Source organism: Sciurus vulgaris (assembly GCF_902686455.1).
Source record: "Sciurus vulgaris genome assembly, chromosome: 6".
In the NCBI taxonomy this organism is placed as follows: domain Eukaryota; kingdom Metazoa; phylum Chordata; class Mammalia; order Rodentia; family Sciuridae; genus Sciurus; species Sciurus vulgaris.
Window position 1 is genome coordinate 30,048,198 of NC_136466.1, and position 23,530 is coordinate 30,071,727.

Genomic DNA, 23,530 nt, shown 5'->3' on the forward strand with positions numbered 1-23,530 from the left:
TAAATGGAGAAGAAACCAAATCCATAATTTTAGGAAATTCATCTTAAATTAGGTTTCTCTGATTTTCAGTGGGCATTAAAAGTTAATAATGACTTTAGCTGGGCACAGCGGCACATGGCTATAATTCCAGCAGCTCAAGAAGCTAAGACAGGAGGATCACCAGTTCAAAGCCAGCTTCACCAAAAGTGAGGCATTAAGCAACTCAGTGAGATCCTGTCTTTCTCTAAATAAAATACAAAATAGGGCTGGGGATGTGGCTCAGTGGTTGAGTGTCCCAGAGTTCAATCCCCAGTACCCAAAACAAATAAACAAAAACCCCCAAATTAATGTTGACTTTAAATCTTCTTTTCATAAGTTTTTTATAAATCTTGGGATTAGGGCAAAGCTTCAAAAAACATGAGAATTAGGTAAAAGAGGAAGCTCCATGCAATGAAGACAAATTCATGAGACCTACATGTCAAATGGCTCAGTATATTTTGATTTATGCAACTGACTTTCAAAACAAAAAAATGCCTATAAGAATACATTTGAAAGAACTATTAAATAATTCTAATATTAATTCTCTTATTACAGGATTAGGTTTGTCCATACTGAAATTTCTATACCTCTACTAGCATAATTTGAATGTGATATCAAGGTCAGAAAGGATGTCCATTTCAGTTATCAAGAGAAGAATGAAGAATGTAAGTGATTTTCCAAGAGCCACTAAGAAATGAAGAATTTAAAAATGTACATTCCCATTTGGATAAGAGAAAGATTTTTATATTCTCGTACACATATCCCTACAGTAGGGTTACCTAAAAAGGTTTACTAAAAAAAAAATCCTTAGAAAAAAATGAATGAGAACTAAACACCCAAACTATAGTGTAATTTAACAAGTGACTATAAAATAAACACATTTTAGTAATTAAATGTGATATCACGACTATGTCACAGAATTAAGAACTGATCATGAATAATACTGATTTAACAAATAGTCATTCAAGTATTTATGTAATTCAGGGAATACATTTTTCAAAAATGAGATTTGATGGTTAAATACACTAAGAAAGCCTAGAATGAAATTCTCAAATTAGTTGGCACACTAATGATATGTACCAGAAAGTTATAATGAAAAACATTTCAGAATGATTTCTTTCTTTTTTCATGGTGCTGAGGATTGAATCCAGAGCTTCCTGCATGCTAAACGTATGCTCTACTAAGCTCACTCTTGATTTCTTTATCACATATTCCCCCTTACTTTTATTACCTAAAAGTAACAGAAGAATTAATGTTTTTACCATGCATGCAATAGCAATTGTGGTCCAAACAATCTATTTCCTTATGACAAAGGGAATAATCCCTTTATTACTACTGTATAGCAATGTGATGATATTCTTCAACAAAACAAAAATATCTTGAAAATCACACGATAAATATATTCACTTAATTACATATCTTCACACCAGACTTTTCATTTTAATGGTTTGAATATCTGCTCCAAAGCCCTTGAGAAGTCATGAATTTTAGGAACAAAGAGAATGATTTTTTTCCCCCGAGAATAACATCCAAGGTCAATATATTCCAATGCCTTATTATTTTCTTTTTTGCCACAATCTCTAAATACCAAATATACAACAAAACACATACAACTTACCAATCAAGCCCTTTTCTGTGCTTGAAGTGACAGTTTTATAAACTGGGTCAGTGGCATCCTTGGGGTCCAAGCTGTCAGACAACTCAGTGGGGGTGCTCTCCAACACTCTTCGTTTAACTGTCCCATAGTTTGGCTCGTATATATCAGACAGAGAACTGGAGGAGGCCCAACTCTGTCTCAACTGATTAGTCTCTAGGTTTCCCTTACACTGGCCACAAGTCCTAGAGCAGCCTTTAGGACAGGAGTAGGGCTCACAGTCAGTGGGTTCCACTTCAGCAATGGGATCATCCAAATGAGTATGCCTGTAGGAGTTCAGAAAGTCCCAGCTTTTTGGGTTTGGAAGGCTCTGAAAGTTGTCATGGGAGCTGCTTGAACAGGAAGTCCAACTTCCACGACCACTATCAGCTGCTTCAATAACAATATGCTCATGAGAAATCTCTTCATTGCTCATAGAAGTGGAGACAGCTAAACCCTTGATTAGAGATGGCTTTGAAAGTGTCCACCTACAATCGGAAATAAGACACAATTAGAAGTAATTCACTGGCTTACTGGGAAATCTTTCTTTTGTGCATTCCAAGTATGACCTCTTATAAGAAACAGAACATACGCAGCTAGAAACATACAATGAAAACTCAAATGCTTAGGCAACATTTCCTAAAAAAAATTTTAAATAAATTTTAAGTGAAATAAAATTAACCTTCTCATTCTTTTTCAATATACTCTTCTCCAATGGGTAGACTTAAGAATCCCCAACTTGAACCATGTTTATTTTTCAAGTTACACCCAAGGTGAGCCAAGTATAGTACCAAGGAAACAGCAACTTCCCCCACTATTTACTAAATGAATCCTATCATTTATAGGAAGAATCCTCAAACTTAGGCTGATTGGCCAAATGTAGCCAACAGCCCATTTTTGTATGGTTTGGAGCAAAGAATGGTTTGTATATTTTAAAGGGTTTCAATAAAACTGTACGCAGCCTGCTAGTCTAAACTATTTCCTATTGAGATCTTCACAAAAAATTTGTGAATCCTTTATTTATAGTATAGAGAAGGGGTTGGTAAACTACAGGCCAAGGTCAAATTCAGTCCTCTGCCTAGTTTTGTAAATAAATTTTTATTGAGACATAGTTATGCCTATTTGTTTATGTACTGTCTATAGCTGTTTTAGTGTTAAAAAAGGCAAAGTAGTTGTAATAGAGATCTTACAGCCTGTGAAATCTAAAATATTCAGTATTTGGGGCTGGCAATTTAGCTCAGTGGTACGGAGCTTGCCTAGCATATCTAGGACCCTGGATTAGATCCTCAGAATAGGAAAAAAACAAAACAAGCAACAATAACAAAACAAACAAGAAAAAAAGTTAATTTTTATAGAAAAACTTATTCTATGATATCACAACTTAGAAACCTTTACAAATGAATATACTAAAATATATCTTAAAATACATATATTAAAGTAGATGAAATTTAACAATATTTATCACTTTAGAATAAAGTTTTTCCATGCTTTATTGAAGATTTCTATTTTGCTTGATTCTAAACAGAAGTTAAATTTTTTTCTCTTTCTACATTTTTTATTGGTGCATTATAGCTGTCATAATGATTGGAATTTGTTGTTACATATTCATATTGGAGTTAAGTTTTTTAAAAAAGATCAATCTTTGCTAACTCATTATTCTTATTCAAATGATGTTTTCAGACAAGAAGTTCAAGGACTGGTACTACTCTCCCCACCTGTCTATGATATGCACAACACGGGGTGTACTTTTTTTTTTTTTTTTTTTGATACTGTAGATTCAACCTAGGGGCACTAAACCACTGAGCCACATATGCAATCTTTACCCCCAGCTTTTAAAAAATTTTTGAGACAGTGTCTCAGTAAGTTGCTTAGAACTTCTCCAAGTTGCTGAGGCTGGCTTTGAACTTGCTATTATCCTGTCTCCAGGATATATGCCACCAGGCCTTGTGGAGGTGTACTTTCTATTATACAACCTTTCTGAGAAACTTCCAACCTATCAGCCAATTTCTTTTTCTTCTTTTTTTTGGGGTGTGTGTGTGTGGGGTGGTGGTGGTGGGAGTGAGTGTTGCTGGGAATCCAACCCACCGCCCTTGTGCAGGCTAGGCTAGGTAAGCACTCTACCACACAAATTTATCATTGGGCTAAAAATCCTTAGCCCTAATAGCCAGAATTTTAAGTACCACCTTCCCCAGATCAATAGTAGGTACATTTTTAAGTTCTTTTTGACTGAAAAGATATATAATGATAGAAGTTACTTCAATTCAGAAACACTTTAAAATAAGCATACATAGCTGGGAAGCAAGGCTAAGACAGGAGGATGGCAAGTTTTAGGCTAGCCTCGGAAACTTAGCAAGATCCTGTCTCAAAATAAAATATAAAAAAGGGTTGGGGTGCAGCTCAGTGGTAAAGTGTCCTGGGGTTCAATCCCCAGTACACAAAAAGAAAAAAAAAAATCATACTTCTTTCAAAATGTATTTATTTCCATATTCAGCATAGAGAATATGTGCTTGGCCTTCACACAAGCTAAGATGGGGAGTACTGCTTAACGATGGTCTCTTGGCTTAGGTTTTATGATGCAAACACAGACAAGGATGGTTACCCAGGACCAAGCTGAGTATGGTCTCCTATCCCTGAGGAGTGCTCTGTCTTTTCCAATGTCCCAGTGGACTCAGGGACTGCCATAGTCTGAGAACACCGTTCATCCTGTAGAGTTGCAGACATAGAGTCAACAGAACAATTGCTCACGATGCTGGAACGTGAAGAGATCTCACTATGACTGGAGTCAGACAAGTTATCCGATTTAACTGATGGTATAAGTGCATAACCTGAATGAAAGGAAAAAAAAAAAAAACCAAAACACTAATCAAACTTCAAAACAAAGGAATAAGAGTGGGAGTAGTTAGGGAGGGGATAAATAAAAATATTTAAAAAACAAAAAGAGAAAGAGGTAGCCATCTCAGTTTTCATCTATATAGATGTAATAGTGCCCAATTTCTCCATACTTTCCCCTAAATATCTGTTTACCTACTTAACTCACATCTCACCAATGCTCTAAATTCAATAGCAAAGTAAAAATCCAGCATTACTAAGAAAATCTGTCCCAAGGTATGTCTGGTCTAGGTTTTCACACAGTCACAAGCATTTAATAAAACAAGAAGGCATTAAGTATATAACAGATATTAAGAAGTATACAGAGTTTCTCAATTTCTTTTTAGCCCTATGCCTCCTCCTTTAATTAACACAAATATTTCATGGCCTAATTTAAATGCAAAATACTACCTAGAGAAAGGGGTGGGAGTTAGGACTCAAAGGAAAGAACTACATTTTTGCTTTTTCGAACTACATATACTTACCACAGTTCTCATTATGCCACCTAAGAAGTCTTGCCCTGAGTTGAGAATTACTCATTTTTTTGTGATGATGAGGATGAAATCCAGAAATCCCACATGCTAGGCAAAAGCTCTACTATTGAGTCATATATCCCATGTTCTGTTTCAGTTTTTTTTTTTTTTTTTTTGGTACTGGAGACTGAACCCAGAGGCACTCTAGCACTGAGGCACTGAGCTATTATATCCATAGTCTTTTTATTTTTTGAGACGGGGTCCTACTGGGATTACAGGTGTGTGTCACTAAGCCCAGTCCTGTTTCAGTGTTTTTAAAGATTGTTTTGGATTTGGACTTAATTTTACACCTACTTTTCTCGTTCTTCATTTGTTTGCAGAATACTAAACAGCTGAACAGATAGATTTAGAAGAATGTATAATGAAAAAAAAAAAAGTGACTACATGTTTTAAATTTTCTATAACTTACTACACAGCAGATAGCCAGAGATTTTCTTTTGTATTCTTTGGATTAAAAGGGTAAGGATGGAATGAGGTGGAAGGAACCAAAACCAAATCTGCATCATGATGTTTAAATGTACATAATGGTCCACTTTGATAACTGGAAGAATAGAAACCTTACTTTTGTATAGAAATGAAAGGAAATGACCTATTAATCCCAATAAGCGGGTAGGTCTCTAGAAAGCAAACAGTATCTTCTTGTTCACAGAGAGAGGTTCAACATGTATAATGATCTTGGACCAATCCCTAGCAATATCATTAAGAACTAGAGGCTTTTGGCAAGTTACTGGCATTTTCAGAGTCTCAGCTTTCTTATGCATACAGAGAGGAAGGCAACTAAATAAGCTTCAAGATCTTTTTCTGATTTAAGAATCTTGGGAGTTTATTCACACACAATTACAGTCATTCAAGAAAAAATGTGTTGTATAATAACCACATTAACTATTTCAAGGAGAAGAATCAAGCCCCAGAAAATGTGTGATTAACCTATGGCTTAGGGGCCCAAGAACCACATTAACTCAAGATAAGCTAGCCTCTGGAGTTATATCACTCATCTTTGAGCTTGCGAATCATTGTTATTTGCTTATGCCCATAAACTGATTAGCCAATTTTCAAGAGGATCAAGAAAATGCATATGGTAAATAAAAAAAGAAATAAAACATAAAAAAAAAAAAAAACCCTTCCTCAAAAGAAAGATCATTACTCTTTTATCCTATGGAACAGTTTTGACTCAAAAAAAATTTCATCCTTGTGTGTTAGGTTCAGTATTTCTCAAATATAATGTATTCCAAGACTCACCTGGAAAGCTTATTAAAATATACATTCCCAGGCCAACTTCTGGCAATTTATGAGGTCTGGGATGGGGCATAGTAAAGCATTTTCTCTTTCCTCAATTGATATGTGAAAAGCAGATGATACAAAAAAATGGATGTGAAAAAGGTACAATTTCTTGCCTCCCAAACTCATCTTTGTCCATTAGCTTATAAAGTACTTGGGAGTACTAGATGGCAATAAAATTCTCTAAGGCACAGAGAAATAATCAAATCAGGTAATCAAAAATACTCAAATCAGATTATTACCGGGTGTTTTATGGTGAAAATGAACACTAATTCCTGAAAATCTACATTTATTTCACTCACAGACCCAGCTGCAGGAAATAAAGCCAACTACAGAAAACAAGAGAATAAAGTTACCAACTCAATACATTAGTTAAATAACATGTACAAATAAGGCACTTTTAATCAATATTACTTTGTTGCTACAGGACCTGTATTATTAATCATTAAATGCTTATTAGTAGTATTTTACTAAGTTGTCTGCCCAAATGGCTTAATTCAAGCTACATTTACATTAATAACTGAAAACAAATTCAACACTAAAATTAAATAAGGAACTTCGTCAGAGTGTCTTTCTCCTTTTAGACTTGAATCGCGTATGGAAGCAGTTTAAAGTATTACTGTTGCCTCGGCTATTTGAATTGAAGATGTCACTCCCTTTCTCATCTTTGATGTTGCTTCCAACATCCTTCACTTTCTCACAGCTGTCTGTAGCTTGATTGTGATCTGTGTCCTCTTTTTGGCTGTTGACTAGTCTTTCCCTTGAAAGAGTTCTTTCCCTAAATCTTCTAAACGGGGATGTCATTCTTTTTCTGGTTGTGTTCTCATAACTTGTCCTGTCTCTATTCTCCTCAGTGGCCTTCTTGGTCCTGTCTGTTCTTTTGGCTGTGCTCCTGGTAATCTGAAGGATTTTCTTTTGCAAGTAAACCCCACCTATTCCGGGGCAGCTCTGGCCACTGATCTCGATGCTGGACTCACGGGGAGGGGATGAGGAAGGCCCTGAGAGGCGCAGGAGGATGCTGTGATCAGATACACTGCCAACTGGAGGGAGAAATGCAAAAACCCTGACATGATCAATTAATTCTTTCCAGTTAATCACAATCAGCCTGGTTTACATAACATTTCACTATTTAAAAATTTCATTATCTTGACAACATCTGAAAAACTGAAATCTAGCAACTTATTTTTTAATGCACTGAAAATGTACTATATAGCATAAATACATTGTTATTTTAAGACAGAATATAGGAGAAGGGTTATACTGATCGGAACAAGCTGGTGGTAAAAGTGTTCAAAGTAAAACAAGGTGGTCAAATCATTAGAAAAAAATAGAGTAACAGGTGACCAGAACTATTTCTCGAAAGAAATTATGCCTGTCTGGAGTTTTCCAGCAGATTTTACTAAGAAAAAGCTTAGTAAAAACCAAATGGAACACACAAATGGTATGTTAGTAAGTATAATATTTCTAAAACATAATTTCTGATGCTGCTGTGGCTCTAAAGTAGAAAGGTTGCCTTTCTTAAACGCCAAGGAAGATACAATGCTTAAAGTCTCTTGATTTCCCTCTTTTAAGTGCTTGCTTGTTTAAATTCTTCTTATGAAAACATGAAACAGGATTATTTTCTTAATTGTTAAAAAACAAGTAATTTTAACCCAGGCATGGTGGTGCACATCTGTAATCCCTGCTACTCAGGAGGATTGCAAGTTCAAGGCCAGTCTAGGCAACTCAGTGAGACCCTATTTCAAAATGAAAAATAAAAAGGGCTGGGGATGTAATTCAGTGGTACAGCCACTCTGGGTACAATCCCCACTAGCACATGGAAAGAAGGGGGGGGGGGAATAGAAAACAAATAATTCTAGAGTTGAGCAAGAACTAAGAATGGAACCTAATAACATACTTAGTGTAATGACATTTTTGTTCAACCAGACAACTGGCAAAAACCTGTCTATGCAAATATAGTCAGTTGAGTGAGTTATTAGTTCATTCGTTGGTTTGTTCATTCATTCATTCGTGTGTGTGTGTGTGTGTGTGTGTGTGTGTGTGTGTGTGTGTGTACTGGGAATTGAAGCCAGGGGCGCTTAATCATTGAGTCACATCCCCAGCCCTTATTATTTTTTTATTTTAAGACAGGGTCTTGCTAAGTTGCTTAGGGCCTCACTAAGTTGCTGAGGCTGCTTTTGAACTTGCAATCATCCTGTCTCAACCTCCCTCGATGCTGTGCCACCATCCCTGGCTCAGTTGAGATTTTGACAAAACATATTTGACAGAACAACAAACTGAAACAGTGCTCAAGAGAATTTCTTCAGGATTCTAAACATGATTATGACAGGTTCACAAATCTATAAACTTCATAGTCAACTGTCAGCTACACACTGAAAGACAATCCAGAAAAGACCTTTCTATTCCAATGGTGAGAGTGGATTTTCTGTTGGGAATAAGAGCAATGGGGGCCTTCCAATTCCTGACATTTCTTCCTCCAAGATATAGTCACAGGCACCAAATCAGATCCAACTAGCTTTCTGCTTACAGAATTTTCTATTCTGGAATGGACCTCTGAACAGTTTCCAAAAGGGGTGAGGGATGTAAAGTACTCCTTCAACAGCATTAGGAGCACACAAGCACTGTTCACAAGGATTCCCAAGGTACTGCTGCCAGTCCTGCTTGTCAAGACCTGATGAGGGCACTCTAGATGGGACCAGAAAAAAGAGATAAGGTCCATGTGCCTCAAAAAATCATGTATGAGTCACAACAGGATGAGAGATATGTGTTTATATATGTGTTTATATATTATATATATGTTGCTTATATGTTCTGATTTTCATGAAGTTTTCCCTGGTAAAATGTGAATGAAAATTCTAGCCAGTCTCAGCTATGTGAGAAAAAGCAGGTGAGTTCTGGAGCTATGTTGCCCTGGGTTGGCAGCAGGGAAAGAAAAGAGGTGCTAATTTATAGCAAATATGACTTTATAAATATTATTACATTTAAACTTTTGAGCACCCTAAAATAGATGGTCTTTCCTCTCCATCTTTCAGAGAGAAAAATCTGATCCTATAAATAAGTTATATACTGTAACACAGATATAGCAGGGGACAGAGCTAGGATCCAAACTCAGATCTGACATCACTGCTATGTTTGGAGGCAAAAATAAGAAAGAGCCCTGAAGAATGAGATGAGATGAAACTCAGAACATGGGAGCTGAGGCAAACTCTGGAAGTTTCTCTGTCTTGCTAGAATTCACAAACTTATCTCCCGTCTGCCTATGTACCATCTTAAGTGATAATTATTTAAAGATGTAATTCCTTTATATCTGTGAAGATCCCAGTATTAGGGAGCTTTGTCTTCTAGGGTACAGGGGCCAATGTAAGAAATATACACCCTATCTAGAATGTTACATGTGCATTTGGATGAAATGGAATCTCCATAGGCACTGTCCAGGCTAGCCAAGAAAAGCTCTGGTTTTAAGTATAAAAACACATGTAAAAGAACAAGGACGTCAGATTTTTTATGTTGTTCAGTTCTGTGTAAGTATAAATGTAAAAATTTATAAAAGTATTTATTGTTCAAAATACTGATACATAAAAAGGTAATTGCTATTGCTAAAAAAAGGAAGTATCAACTTAAACATTTGTTCCTTTTTCTACATCTTTACTTGGTTAAAAACAATTTTGCTATAGAAATTTTTATTGGCAAATACTCCATTGAAATGTTCAAATACTGAAAATTTGGAAAATAACATCAAGAATTGGTATAGACCTCTGCCTTATTTTTATTTATGTTGGCCCTCTGTCACAGAAGTTAAGAACTACCCTCTGAATTCTGGAGTCCTAGATATAGGATGAATAACAACTGAAAAGCATTTGAATAATTCAATAAGAAATATCAAGGTTCAAAAAATAAATCTTAGCAGTTGGACTTTTCTATTATTCATTTATGGATTAAAAAGCAAAATATTTGCTAGAAAGTGCTGTTCAGTTTAACAAGAACAATCCAGAAACATCTGTCTTACCTTTGCGTGGGGAACCTTGGGGAGATGCAGGAGGACTAGAATGTAAAGATGATACCACAGACAGAGTGTCTTCTGTATGTTTCTTACCACTTATTTCTTCAGTTGGTCCTAAAACTTTCTGAGGTAAACTTGAACCTAAGAATAAAATCAAAGAAGTGAGTAAGTGCCATTTCACAATTAAAATGTCTATAGTTGCCTAAATCACTACATTACTAAAGCCACAATGCACAATGGCTAGTGTAGTCAACTGAAATGTGTAAATGACAAACGGAGACTAAATGACTGGATAATGGCATACAGAGATTCTCACCTCTAGTTTACTCATTCAAATTCAGCTGGTCACAGACCAGTTTATAATAAATAGTTTGCCTTGTGGCAGAAGAGAAATCAATTTAACAGTCTGAGTATAGTGCCCCACCCCTCACAATTGACACACTTGTTTGACTTCTTAAAGAGGGAAGACATGGATTCAAACTCTTCCCTCCCCTCTAGAGGTGGCCTCTCCAAGTCAGAGTGAGGCATGTGGCAGGGGCAGCGTGGGAATGCTGGCACTGGCACTACCTGTGGTGCATCTGTGCTGAGGGTACACAGAAGAGGCTGCAGGGCTGCCAGTCCAGCCCTTTTCAAGAGCACTAAATTCACACTACAGGAGAGAAGTAAACAACAGAAAGAATCATGAATTTATAGAAAAATAGTATGAAGCCTAGTGGAAACATTCTTGCAAAGTTCTATCATTACCCTTGTCCAACAGCTGGCACTGTTTTTAGCAAGGGTCAAACAGAAATGCTTTCAGTATACTGACAACTGACTTTTTACATGTGGTCTTCTCTAAGAAATGTCAAAGAACTACTGACACTGTTCTTAACCAGCAGAGTAAGCACAACTTTGATGAGGATGTGGCCCTGTAACAAGCAGCTTTTGACACTGAAAACACTTTACTCACAGTATACACGTATCACTTGAATACAGTTTTAATATACAATATATTTATCCACAAATACCAGTCACATTACAAGGGGCGGATGTGGGGGGGGGGGACACACAGGACTATTGAGTACACACAATATTGCCTCTCAGGTGCTTATATCCAAGTTAAGCAATAAAAGCTAAACTTGTCCTTCCCTCACTCTTAACAAAGTTATCAATTCTGCATTCAATTCACTTTTTATTTCTGCAGTCACTAAACTAGTCTAGGCCCTGAACAATTTCTAATAAACTGTTACATCAGCTTTCCATTCAGGCTTTCTACCTCTGATCTTGCTGCATTCTCTACTACAGTCTGCATTCTCAAACATAATTTGGACTATTACTTTCCCTGTTCAAATCTCTTTAATGGCTTCTCAATGACTACTTGCCTTTAGCATAGCAAATTATAATTTTGACATATTAATGACAGATTCTCAGTAAGGATAAAATACTACCTTTCTTATAGGGTTATTATAAAGACTAAATAAATGTATAGTCAGCAAAGCACTGTGAACTGTGTCTGGAACTCCCTAAATGCTAACTGTTAACTTTAGTTACTATATCTTTCAATACTCTGCATGTAATTTGCAGCCAGTCAGCAAAGCACTTGTAGGTCCTTGTAGACACTAAGCAGTTTCCTCTGCTTGAAGCAATTTTTCTGAAACCATTGCCTAATTACTTCCTTCCTCATCAACTGTCTTAAGGTTTTGCTTAAATCTTATCTCCAAAAAGCTTTCTTTTGAAGTCCCACCTTGTCACTCCTTCTGCTAAAAATACCTCTTGTTTTTTTCTTTTATATGTTCTGTATATACTCCCACCATAACAGTAAACACATACTGAAGTATCTGTGAGTCTCTAAATATACCAGACTGAAAATCTGGCATGGGAGAGGGCATTTATTTTCAACTTTGTATCTTAAATAAAATGAAATTAAATTCACAAATTTCTACTGAATATGTATTATACATAATGTCTAGATTAAGTAATAATTTTAGGAACCAAATATAATGTAGCTTCCCATCTAAAGGCTGAAATAGTGATAAACAATAAAAAAAGAGTAATCAGTATAATGTTCATATGGCCTAAAAGTGGGGAAGAAGTTTGGTGTATATATAGATCTTCACAAACTTTACATTTTCTTCCTCTCTTTTCTTTTTTTTTGGTACCAGGGACTGTACCCAAGGGTATTAACCACTGAGCCACATCCCTGGCCTATCTTATCTAGTTAGCTAGTTAGTGGTGCTGGGGACTGAATTCAGTGCCTGTGCATGAGAGGAAAGCACTCTACCAACCCAACTGAGCTATATCCCCATCCCTTATTTTTTTATTTTGAGACAAAGTTTCACTAAGTTGCTGAGGCTGGACTTGAACTTGAATTTTTAATCCTCCACTTCAGGCTCTGGAGTCATGGGGATTACAGGTATGTGCCACTTAGCCAGGCTAATTGTCAGTTTTTGCAGGTTACACCTGTAGTTGGTATTTCATTAAATTCATCTTTTAATGCAGTAAGCCCTTGATGTATTGCCCAAGTTTTGATGCAAATACCCAAGATATATAAGTTTTTTTGTGATAAACAGATTTTAGTATTATAGGAATTCCAAGGTTAACATTTAAAACATGCATGCTGTCATCAAATATCTCTAGGGAGAGTGAAACATTTTCTGATTCATGTGATATTACACAACTTACAATAGCTGATCTTCTATTTCTATTTGTCACTTTAATTCCCCTGGAATTTAATTAAATGAATATAATATTAATTTTTAATACTCACTCAATGTAGGGTCTCTTGTTTGTCCCTTCTTCCTGATGGGGTGCAAATTAACAGCTGGTACCTGAAGTACCTGGCTTACTCTGTGGGGCTGATGTAAGTGGACTTTAGCTGTTTGGCTAGATGACCTCAGAGGTATTGGTGACATTTCAGATGACTTGGCAGATCTTTTCTCACTTAAATTCTTGGTCACTATAGGGAAAAAAATATAGGTAAGTGAACTTTATTTTAGGCAAGGCTATTACCACAGGTGGTAATAAATGGCTGATTAAATACCATTTATTTCTAGCACAAAAATAAAATATTTTAGACTAATTTTTGTAAATTTCATGCCTTCAAGTCATTTTCCATATAATGGCAGAATGCTTCTACCAAAATGAAAATCGGATCATATCACTTTCTTTCTCTATATGCCCTACATACAACTTTATATGACTCATGGGATGAAGGTCCAAGGCCCTAAAACATGGCCTTAAAAGACCCTGCATGAGTTAGCATAAACCTGCCCCCTTGAACTATGTGCATTTCCTTTGCTCAATCCCACACTCTCTAGATTCCTATTAAAATAGATTGTTTAGTTCTCTAGACTGGAAAGCTCCTTTCCACTATGTAACAGTTGCTGTATCTTTCAGGTGAAGATGTTCTTGCTCACAAACTCAGGGAACTCTGACTAAAGAAATGAAGAGCTGCTTCCTTTGTATAAAATCAATACTGTAGTCTACAGGATAGTCTTCCTTCAGGCAGTACTTTTACTTATTTATTTTTGTGGTGGTGGGGAATGAACCCAGAGCTTCCTACATGCCAGGCAAGAACCACTGAGCTACATCCCCAGCTCATTAAGTACTTTTAATCCTTCAGTGATATATTCAGGATTGTTTTACGCAGGTATAACCTAGTACTTCATCATATGTTTGCTTTAAACATCAAGATAAAAGCAAATAGACATTTAAACTATCCCAGCACAGATGTAATAGTGATTATGCTTTTATTTTGAGAGCCTAGTGAACCTTTTTGGTGATAAACATCAAGGGAACATCCCAGAAAGCTAAAACATAGGGACTCCAGGGGACAATACACACTGGCTCATCAACTAATTGGTCCTAAAATGTAATTTTTTGGTTAGAGTTTTGAAACACATTCTCCCTTCCTCTCAATACTAATCAGTTCTTGACTTCACTGACATTTTAATAATTGCTTTAGAACAACAACAAAAAAAAATTAAGAGACTACTTCAACTATAAAAGAGTCCACAGAAAAATGCCAAAGTTCATATATTAATCAGCAAGAATTCAATTCTAAAACGCTCAGAAATCAACTTTGGGCATGTATAGTTATTTCAATTGAAAAATAATCAATTAAACAAGAAAATACCAAATAAAGACTCAAACTAAATTAAATATACACTGAATTACATTTTTACATTTTCAAATCCAGTTTAGGAAAGAAAAGCCTGCAGGTTTTCTCATTTCAAATATATATTAGTATGTAGTACAGGACACCACTTAGTGTTATAAAGAAAGATAATTCTGGGTTAGGTATAGCAAAGAGGAAGGCATATAGACGTATATACAAGGATGTGTATAAAATAACCTTGAATCAGACTAACCAAAAGATAATAAATCTTGAATTAATAAATGTTAAATATTAAGTTACTTAATAATATATTGAATTATTTAATAAAACAATAGTTATTCAGGAAAAAATACTTTGATGATAATTCAAGCTTAACCAGATTGCTTCAATAAAAAAACAAAAAACAAAAACAAAAACAAAACCAAAAAAAAAACCTATTTGGGTCTTTTTTTTCTTCTTTTTTTGCGGTGCTGGGGGATTGAACCCAGGGCTTTGTGCTTGCGAGACAAGCACTCTACCAACTGAGCTATATCCCCAGCCCCCTATTTGGGTCTTTAATAGATGAATAAAATTTGAAGGTTCTATATACTCCTTACTTTTGACATGTTTCATTTCTACATAGTTGACACTATTCTTGAGATCTCACATGTGTTAAATTTTCCCAGGTATCTTCCAAATTCAACATTAAAGAAATAAAATTATTAAATTAAAAATTATAATTAAATTACTTTTTAATGGCCATATGCTATTTATTTCTTGTATATTCAGTATCTGAATGACTTCTTTTTCCACTGTTATAAGTACTGCAACACTTCGCATAAGGTTTTTTTTAGGTGCTTTATCTCATTAGAATACAATCCCAATACTGGATACTTCAGATAGTTGTGTTGAGTCAATAGCAACAATTTTTTTTTCCAATACCATTTTTTAAAAATTCATTTTTATTGTAAACAAATGGGATATATCTTGTTTCTCTGTACATGAAGTAGAGGCATACCATTTGTGTTATCATACATTTACCTAGGGTAATAGTTTTTGATTCATTCTGTTATCCCCCCCCCACCCCTCCCACCCCTCTTATCCCTCTATAGAGTCCCTCCTTCCTCCATTCTTGCCCCCTTCCCACCCCCTAAATGTGTCATCATCTGCTTATCAGTGAGATCATTTGTCCTTTGGTTTTTTGAGATTGGCTTATCTCACTTAGCATGATATTCTCCAACTGCATCCATTTGCCTGTGAATGCCGTAATTTTATTATTCTTTATGGCTGAGTAATAGTCCATGGTGTGTGTATATATATATATACCAGAATTTTTTTTTTTTTTTTTTTTTTTTTTTTTGTGGTACTGGGAATCAAACTCAGGGCCTTGTGCTTGTGAGGCAAGCACTCTACCAGCTGAGCTATCTCCCCAGCCCCACAGTTTCTTTATCCATTCATCAATTGAGGGGCATCTAGGTTGGTGCCACAATCTGGCTACTGTGAATTGAGCAGCTATGAATATTGTTGTGGCTGTATCTCTGTAGTATGCTGATTTTAAGTCCTTGGGGTATAGGCCAAGGAGTGGGATAGCTGAGTCAAATGGTGGGTCCATTCCAAGTTTTCTAAGGAATCTCCACACTGCTTTCCAGAGTGGCTGCACTAATTTGCATCCCCACCAGCAATGTATGAGTGTACCTTTTTCCCCACATCCTCTTCAACACCTATTATTGCTTGTATTCTTGATAATCGTCATTCTAATTGGGGTGAGATGGAATCTTAGGGTAGTTTTGATTTGCATTTCTCTTATTACTAAAGATGTTGAACATTTTTTCATGTCTGTTGACTGCTTGTACATCTTCTTCTGTTAAGTGTCTGTTCATATCCTTAGTCTATTTGTTGATTGGGTTATTTGTATTCTTAGTGTAGAGTTTTTTGAGTTCTTTATATATTCTGGAAATTAGTGCTCTATCTGAAGTATGAGTGGCAAAGATAATTCTCCCACTCTGTAGGCTCTCTCTTTGCATTAATAGCAACATTTTTTTTTTTTTTTTTTTTTTGAGATGTTTTTTCACTAGGTTGCCAAGGTTGGTCTTCAGTTGCTAGGATCACTCAAGGGATCCCTACAGGATCATGCCACCATGTCCATCATGCTAATAAAGGTCTTTATAAATTGCTTAGTGATTCGCTGGCATACGGAATGCTCTCTCTCTATATTTTTTAAACTGTTGCCCACCCCTACCACTCTTTATATATAAGTTGTATGTAGACACAATACCTTTATTTTTATGTGGTGCTGAGGATTGAACCCAGCGTCTCATGTGTGCTAGGTGAGCATCCTACTACTACTGAACCACAACCACAGCTCTGGAACACTCTTTATAATGGTTAGTTTTTGTTATTTTTTTTCTTCAAAATTAATAGGTTTGATATAGAAAGAATCACAAAAGATAAAATGTACTCAACACTTGCCAAAGTTTTACATTTGAGAAAACAGTCCTGGGATAAAGATAACCTTGCTCAAATGGTAATAAATGAGACTCAAATACTGCCTCTCTCCTTAAGTGTAGGTGTTCTTTCCATCACACTCCACTCCATTCCTTTTCTTAGAAGTGTTCAAGATATTCTTCTTGGATGACAGTATTTACCTGAATGGCTCCTTACTCTGGATTTTAAAATTCATTGCCATATATGAATTTTAAAATATCAGTAGTTGGTCCAACATCCATTTTCTTATTTTACTCTGCTAAAATACTTTTCCTACTACTATACCATCCTATTTACCAATCTTAGGATCTGCCCATGGTGACTATCATTTCCCCTCTGCCAATAGAAAACTTAGAATTCTATTGTAATATTTATGGGCATAACAATTTAACATAATTTTTTACTTTGGTTACAATGAAGTTTATTTCACCATTTTTGAATTCTGTTCTTACAAATCATGATTTCCTTGACCAGAGAAGTGTTTTGTTGTTTATACTTAATTTTTAAAAGGTCAGCAGAGGTGGGGATGGAAATCAAATTCCTTGTATATATAATTTTGTCAAAAGAAACCCAAATACTATGTATAATTATAATAAAAAACAAACAAACAAACAAAAAAAAGCATAGGGCTGGAGTGTGGCTCTGTGGTAGAGCACCTATCAAGCATGACAGCCTGGGTGGCAGAAAGGGGGTGTTCAATACTTAGGACAGAATTTCTTTTTTCACTGTACTTTCTAGATATTATCAGAATATGCCCTTTTTCTTGTTTTACCTGACACCTCCTTTAAAACACCTATTATCTTTAATGTTTGAATTAGATTTCTTGTATTTTCTAATTGGTAAATTATATTATCCATTAAATAAAAAAGTAAAAATTTCACTTATTTCACTCTTCATTTTAAGCTCAATGCGAATTCTTCTCAAAGAGACTCTATAAGGTTCCAAGTTTTACAAGATGTCTTTATAAAGCTGCTTCTTCTTCTTTCTGGTACTATGGATTTAACTCAGGAGCACTTAACCACTGAGCTACATCTTCATTCCCTCCACCTTTTTTTTTTTTTTTTTTTTTTGCGGTGCTGAGGATTGAACCCAGGGCCTTGTGCTACTAACTGAGCTATATCCCCAGCCCCCATCTTCTTTTTAAAACAATTTTGAGACAGGGTATCAAAATAAGTTGCTAAGGCTGGCCTTGAATGTGTAATCCCTTTGCCTCAGTTCCTGAATTGCTGGGATTACAGGATTACAGGTGTTTGCCATAGTGCCTTGCTTTATAAGCTTCTTAAAGAACTATTTATCCCTCTCTTTCTTGCATATCAGGGATGAATAAGATTCAGGATCTGATTAGTAGAATTACATGTTTAGGGTATGCCAGTACAAAGTTAATTTTCCTGGGACTTCAGCATAATTCTAGAAAACTATTTTGTTGTCCTCTGTAGCGTCACATGAATGAAAATGTGTACTCACAGGTACCATATGCAGGCTCCCACTGCAGTGACATCATCTGGAACTTCTCCTCATCTGTCTCTACATCCAGACTAGAGAGATACTGCTTCACTTTCCTTGCCATTTGGGCATCCTCATACAGCTTCTTGGCATTAAGCAGTGAGCTGCGGCGTGCCCTTTTTTTGTGAGCACCTCCCTGAATATCTAGCATGTTTGAATTTGTGCTGCCTTGACTGAGTGACCTGTAAGAAGACAGAAATCAAAATAAGGGGTTGTAAATATGAGAATTAAGTACAGAAGAATGAAAAGATTTTGCTCTGTTAATGCTATTGCATGCTGATGTAAATGAGTTAAAAGATGAAGAGCATTAATGCAAAGTAATTTGGCACATAGGGCAATATTCTGAATAAAGAACAATATTTGGTAAAATGCAAATTTCAAAAGAATAAGATACCAACTCTTCCCTAAGCAATATATTCTATCAGATCTGTGTTTGTGCCTCTGAAACCACGGTACAACCCGTGACAAGAAAAAGCATTCCTCTGGCCCTAGAAGCCATCCACACTCTGGAGATTTGGCAAGAGTCTGGCAAGACAAGACCATCCTGTGTCAGATCTCTACATCAAGGTTCTAGAATAAGGAAGTTTCTAGAGCAGTTTTGTTCATCTGTGTTACTTTGGACACACTACTGCAATCATCATTCCTGTTTGTAGCAGGATTACTCTGAGCGTGCTGTCCAATTTTACAAGTAAGATATTAGTTGAAAATAACAGCATTTTTATTCAATTCAGAATAGTTAGAGATCAGAAATGTAAAAATAAATTACTCCACTATATTAAGGTTAGGCAATATATGGAGTGTAAGAAATGGGGAATCTGAGATTAACTTTTGTAATGCCTCTAAATATGATGGAACTGCAAGTTGAATAAAAACAACCACAATTCAAATAACCTACAGTTTCACCTACCTCTGTGGTTTGTCAAGGTTAGCAAACACAAGGTTCTTGAATGATTTTTATTTGAAAGCAGTTGCCACTCTAAAATAAGAATATCCATATGTTTTTCTAAATTTGCCTCATTTACATCAAAGTATTCTAAATACATAGACCACAACCATACAACAATTTGTTCGTTAGTGCTCACATACTTTAATTTGGTAAAACAGCTGAAAAAGTGTTATGGTATTTTTTAAAAAAAATCACATCTTAAGATCTCTGAAATGGGGGTATGTTAAGATTTAATGATAACTTTTCAACTGCTATTGGTTAGTTGGAAACTGTGATGTGGTCATCACTACTTACACATGCAGAAACTTAAAAAAAAAAAAAAAAAGCCTTAAAACTTGCAGAATGATTTGGAAGAAAAACCACTGATGTGACTGAATTACCCTTTCAGCTTCCAGGGAGCAAATGATTATAAGGAAAGTGAATTTGACAATTTCAATAACATTCCTCAAAGGTGGCTAGCTCTAATTACTTGCAAAGCCAGCCTAAGAACCCAATATCAGAAGCTTTTTATTATGGCTTATTTTAAAAATAGTGGATTATCAATACACTGGATAGCACAAAAGACAAGATAGTGTGCATTTGAGTCTCTGTGCACTGAAGAAAACCCAGAAACTAATGACTCTAAAAATGCTTCAGAAGATTCACATTCTGAATATGAAGAAATTTTATAAAGATCATTTACAGTTTATGTTTTCCTTTTTAGATATACACAATAAGGTTAGTATGATAAATTCGAACCTAAGTTCACAGACTTATGAGAGCTCTTTCAATAGCACAAATTAAAAATTTGGTAACAGGATAAAAGTAGTGATCTGGAGGTAAGGGGGTGGTGGCAGCACAGGGGGACTGAACTTGACCACTGAGCTATATCCCCAGCCCTTTTTATTTTGAAACAGGGTCTTAAGTTGTCCAGGGTGGTCTTGAACTTGCAATTCTCCTGCCTCAGCCTCCTGAGTGGTTGGGATGATAGGAATGTGCCACCACACTTGACCATTGCAATGATTTTCTTGGGTTGCATAAAATAATAGTGTAGTCAACTGATGCTATTTTGGATTCAAAGAAATGAAGTAAAATTAAGTCCTAAAATTTAGTAAGAAATTTTAATACTAATACTTAATAATTTTATCTTAGTTGATATTCAAAATAAAAAAGAAAGATTTGTGTTAACAATCTAGGGTAGATAAAAATTTTTATTCTTTTGTGGTACTGGGGATTAAACCAAGGGCCTTGAACATGCTAGGCAAGCACTCTACCACTGAGCCAAATTCTCCATCCTTTTAAAAACTGCTTTATTTTAAGATAGGGTTGCCCAGTTGCCCAGGCTGTCCTCAAACTTGTGATTCTTGTGCCTCAACCTCCCAAGTAGTTGGGATTACAGGAGTGTGCTACCATGCCTGGCAGTATAGATTACAAAATTCTAAAAAGAAAACATTTCAATAAATGACAGTGTCTTCTATACTATTTCCAAAACAGAAAATACTGATGTAAAATGAAAATATCTATGTGTAAGCATCAACTATCATACAACGTAAACCCTAAAGCTGAATAAATCACCTTAGAAAACCATTATGATGATAATATTGTCCAAGTATTATCCTTTAAAATATTAATACCAGGTTAGAAGAGCCTGGAGACCAAGACGTAAGAAATACACAAGAAACGCAAAGAGAAGGAAGGAAGAAAGTACAAGGAAAGTCAAATTTGCCAAGCTTTAACAGAAAACAACACCACAAATAAGACAAGACTCAAGAATGTGGCTCACAAAAAAATTCTTCTTACGTGTAATAAAAGATCTAACTTCATGGTTCATTAATCTTAAGAAAATTATTTTAATTCCTTCATGCATAAAAGTTATCTCACTTTTCATCTAAAAATTAAAGGACTAGGTACATGATATATAAAAATTTAACAATCTATGATTCTAAAGGGATGTCTACCTATGTAGAAGCAAAGACCTGATTTTAAAAAAAGAGGTGGTTTTTTAAATTCTAACAGTTTTACAGAGAATTAAGGAAGTCTTTAAGCAAAGATGGTAGAAATTTAAAATAATTTTCAATCAGTGCTGGAAGTCTCAGGCATAAGTGGTTTGGAAGAATTAAAATCATCTTCCAGTTTTATTTCACAGTATAGCCTGGATAAAAGCTACCTCTTTTTTGAAAACTGATGGAAAATGCAACCTTTACAAACAGACTTCTCATTCATTTTATACCACTGAAACAGTATGTTTGCTTTTATGAAAAAACCCGTGGTATTTGAAGAAAAAAATGTGGTGTGAACTCTTGATCAGACTGCCTAGATTTGGATCCACCATCAATGAGCTGTAAGACTGGGCAATTCAATCTTCTCCATCTGTATCATGGGGATTACATATCTACTCTAAGGGTGATATGAGAATTAAACATCTAATTCATTTAGAATATTTAGAATAGTGTATGGCACACAGGAAATATACAACAAATATTCATTACCATCCTCGTCTTCATTGTCATCTAACAGATCCTGCTAAATTAAAAAAACTAAAAAGGGCTTTTAGAACATCAATAATGGAAAAGTAAAATAAATAAATGAATAAAAATACAAAAAACAAAAACCAAAAAACTAAAGTTCTACTACTACTTTCACCTTGTTAGCAAAGGCATTTGTCAGGAATGTAGTTTGACAGAGTTAATAGAACACATGCTCTTTTATATGCGTGCATTAATGAATGGGATGCATTATATGTTAAGAGTTACACAACCTTCATTCCAGTTGTGTTCATGTCTACACTTACCCCAGACTCCGCCACCTCTTCTTCCTGTAAGCAAGAGCCACAAACATTGAAGCATGTGTTTGAACAGGAAAGCACAGAAACAGACAACAGTTGAAAGTCAGAAAAACTATGTAGACAGGGCAGAACAGAAATATTTTACCAGGAAAAAACTGTAGCTTAACAGCAAAATGACTTTCATGGAATGCAAGGGGTTAAGATGGTTTATGATATGTCCAGAAGGTCAAAAGAAACATGATGACATGTTTTTTAAAAGCTCTTTAGGGTGCTTTGTCACTGAGTTACAATCTTAGTCCTTTTTATTTTTTATTTTGAGACAGAGCCTTACTAAGTTGCTGAGGGTCTTGCTAAATTCATGTAGCAGTTTAAAGAAGCTTAAATAAAAACATTTACTATAAATTTTTTGAGTTAAAAAGTTTTAGGGAAAAATCTTTCAGGGGAAAAAAGTACAAAATTTGTGGACATGATTTTGAAAATATTTTTAAGCTATTCATTTAAGTGATAGGATGAACCTACAAAGAATATAAAATACACAATTTATTTTCTAAGTGCAGAAATTTCTCTGATGAAATATTTTACAAGAAATTGTAAAGAATAGTTGGACAACAAATCCAATTTAAAATATAAGTAAAACTGTATCAGTGAAATCTTACAATACTGTATATCTTTATGCTATTGTTTAATAAAGATAGTGAAAATAGTTAGTAAACTGAACCACTGTAAAAATAAAAGGGGTTACTTTGCCCATACTAGAAAATTATACAACACCAAATGGACAATTGTTTGCTTAAAGAAAGATGTTACATTTTAGAACTGGTGGACAAATAACACTGATTCAGGAAAAATTCAATGTTTAAGTGATATTTTCCATTTCTTATTCTATTTAACCCAGACTATTCCCAAGAAAATAGTCAGGTTTATTAATTTTCACATCAGTTTTTTCCCTTTTGCCCATTTCTGAGGCATAGCTGGTACTTATATTATCTTATATTAACTGGTCTGGCAACCTCACAAATTCATTATGTCTTCAGGGACTAGAGTGGTAACATACATGAGTAAATGGAGTTCCATATAAGACAACAGGGAGTGTGTCAAGACCACTGTACAAGAACATGCAACAAAAACAAAAACAAAACAAATGAATGAACAAGCCCTCCTCCCGGTTTGCTCTGGTTCCTGATTCTTAATGTTTTCTGCCACCACACTGTTGAGCAATGACATCTCTTATTATATGTAGTGATCTCAAGTGGCAGAAAAGGGAGGGAAATTGGGAAGAGGAGATTAGGCACACTCCTTCCTCCACACCTTGAGGATCTCTAAATTAGAGCAACCATAAGATCAACTACTTACAAAAACAGATTCCTGAAGAGTGATGTAAATAAGCAAAAAAAAAACCAATCCTGATACACACTGGTTCTGTTTGGT

At 35.3% G+C, this 23,530-nt stretch overlaps 1 protein-coding gene across 11 annotated transcripts in view; it reads right to left on the minus strand.

The window, feature by feature from the left end:
• Positions 1-23,530, minus strand: part of RAPGEF6 (Rap guanine nucleotide exchange factor 6) — a 209,443-nt gene that overhangs the window by 3,445 nt on the left and 182,468 nt on the right. For 8 of the 11 annotated variants that reach the window (XM_079144100.1, XM_079144102.1, XM_079144104.1 and 5 more), the window contains 6 exons: positions 22,109-22,132; positions 18,354-18,574; positions 13,077-13,265; positions 10,337-10,471; positions 4,251-4,476; positions 1,637-2,139 (listed from right to left, as the gene is read on the minus strand). In XM_079144100.1, coding sequence (XP_079000226.1) covers positions 1,637-2,139; positions 4,251-4,476; positions 10,337-10,471; positions 13,077-13,265; positions 18,354-18,574; positions 22,109-22,132 — 1,298 coding nt within the window. Of the gene's footprint in view, positions 1-1,636; positions 2,140-4,250; positions 4,477-6,398; positions 7,371-10,336; positions 10,472-13,076; positions 13,266-18,353; positions 18,575-22,108; positions 22,133-23,530 lie in introns of those variants that run through there. The other 3 variants (XM_079144098.1, XM_079144096.1, XM_079144097.1) reach the window with 3 other exon arrangements.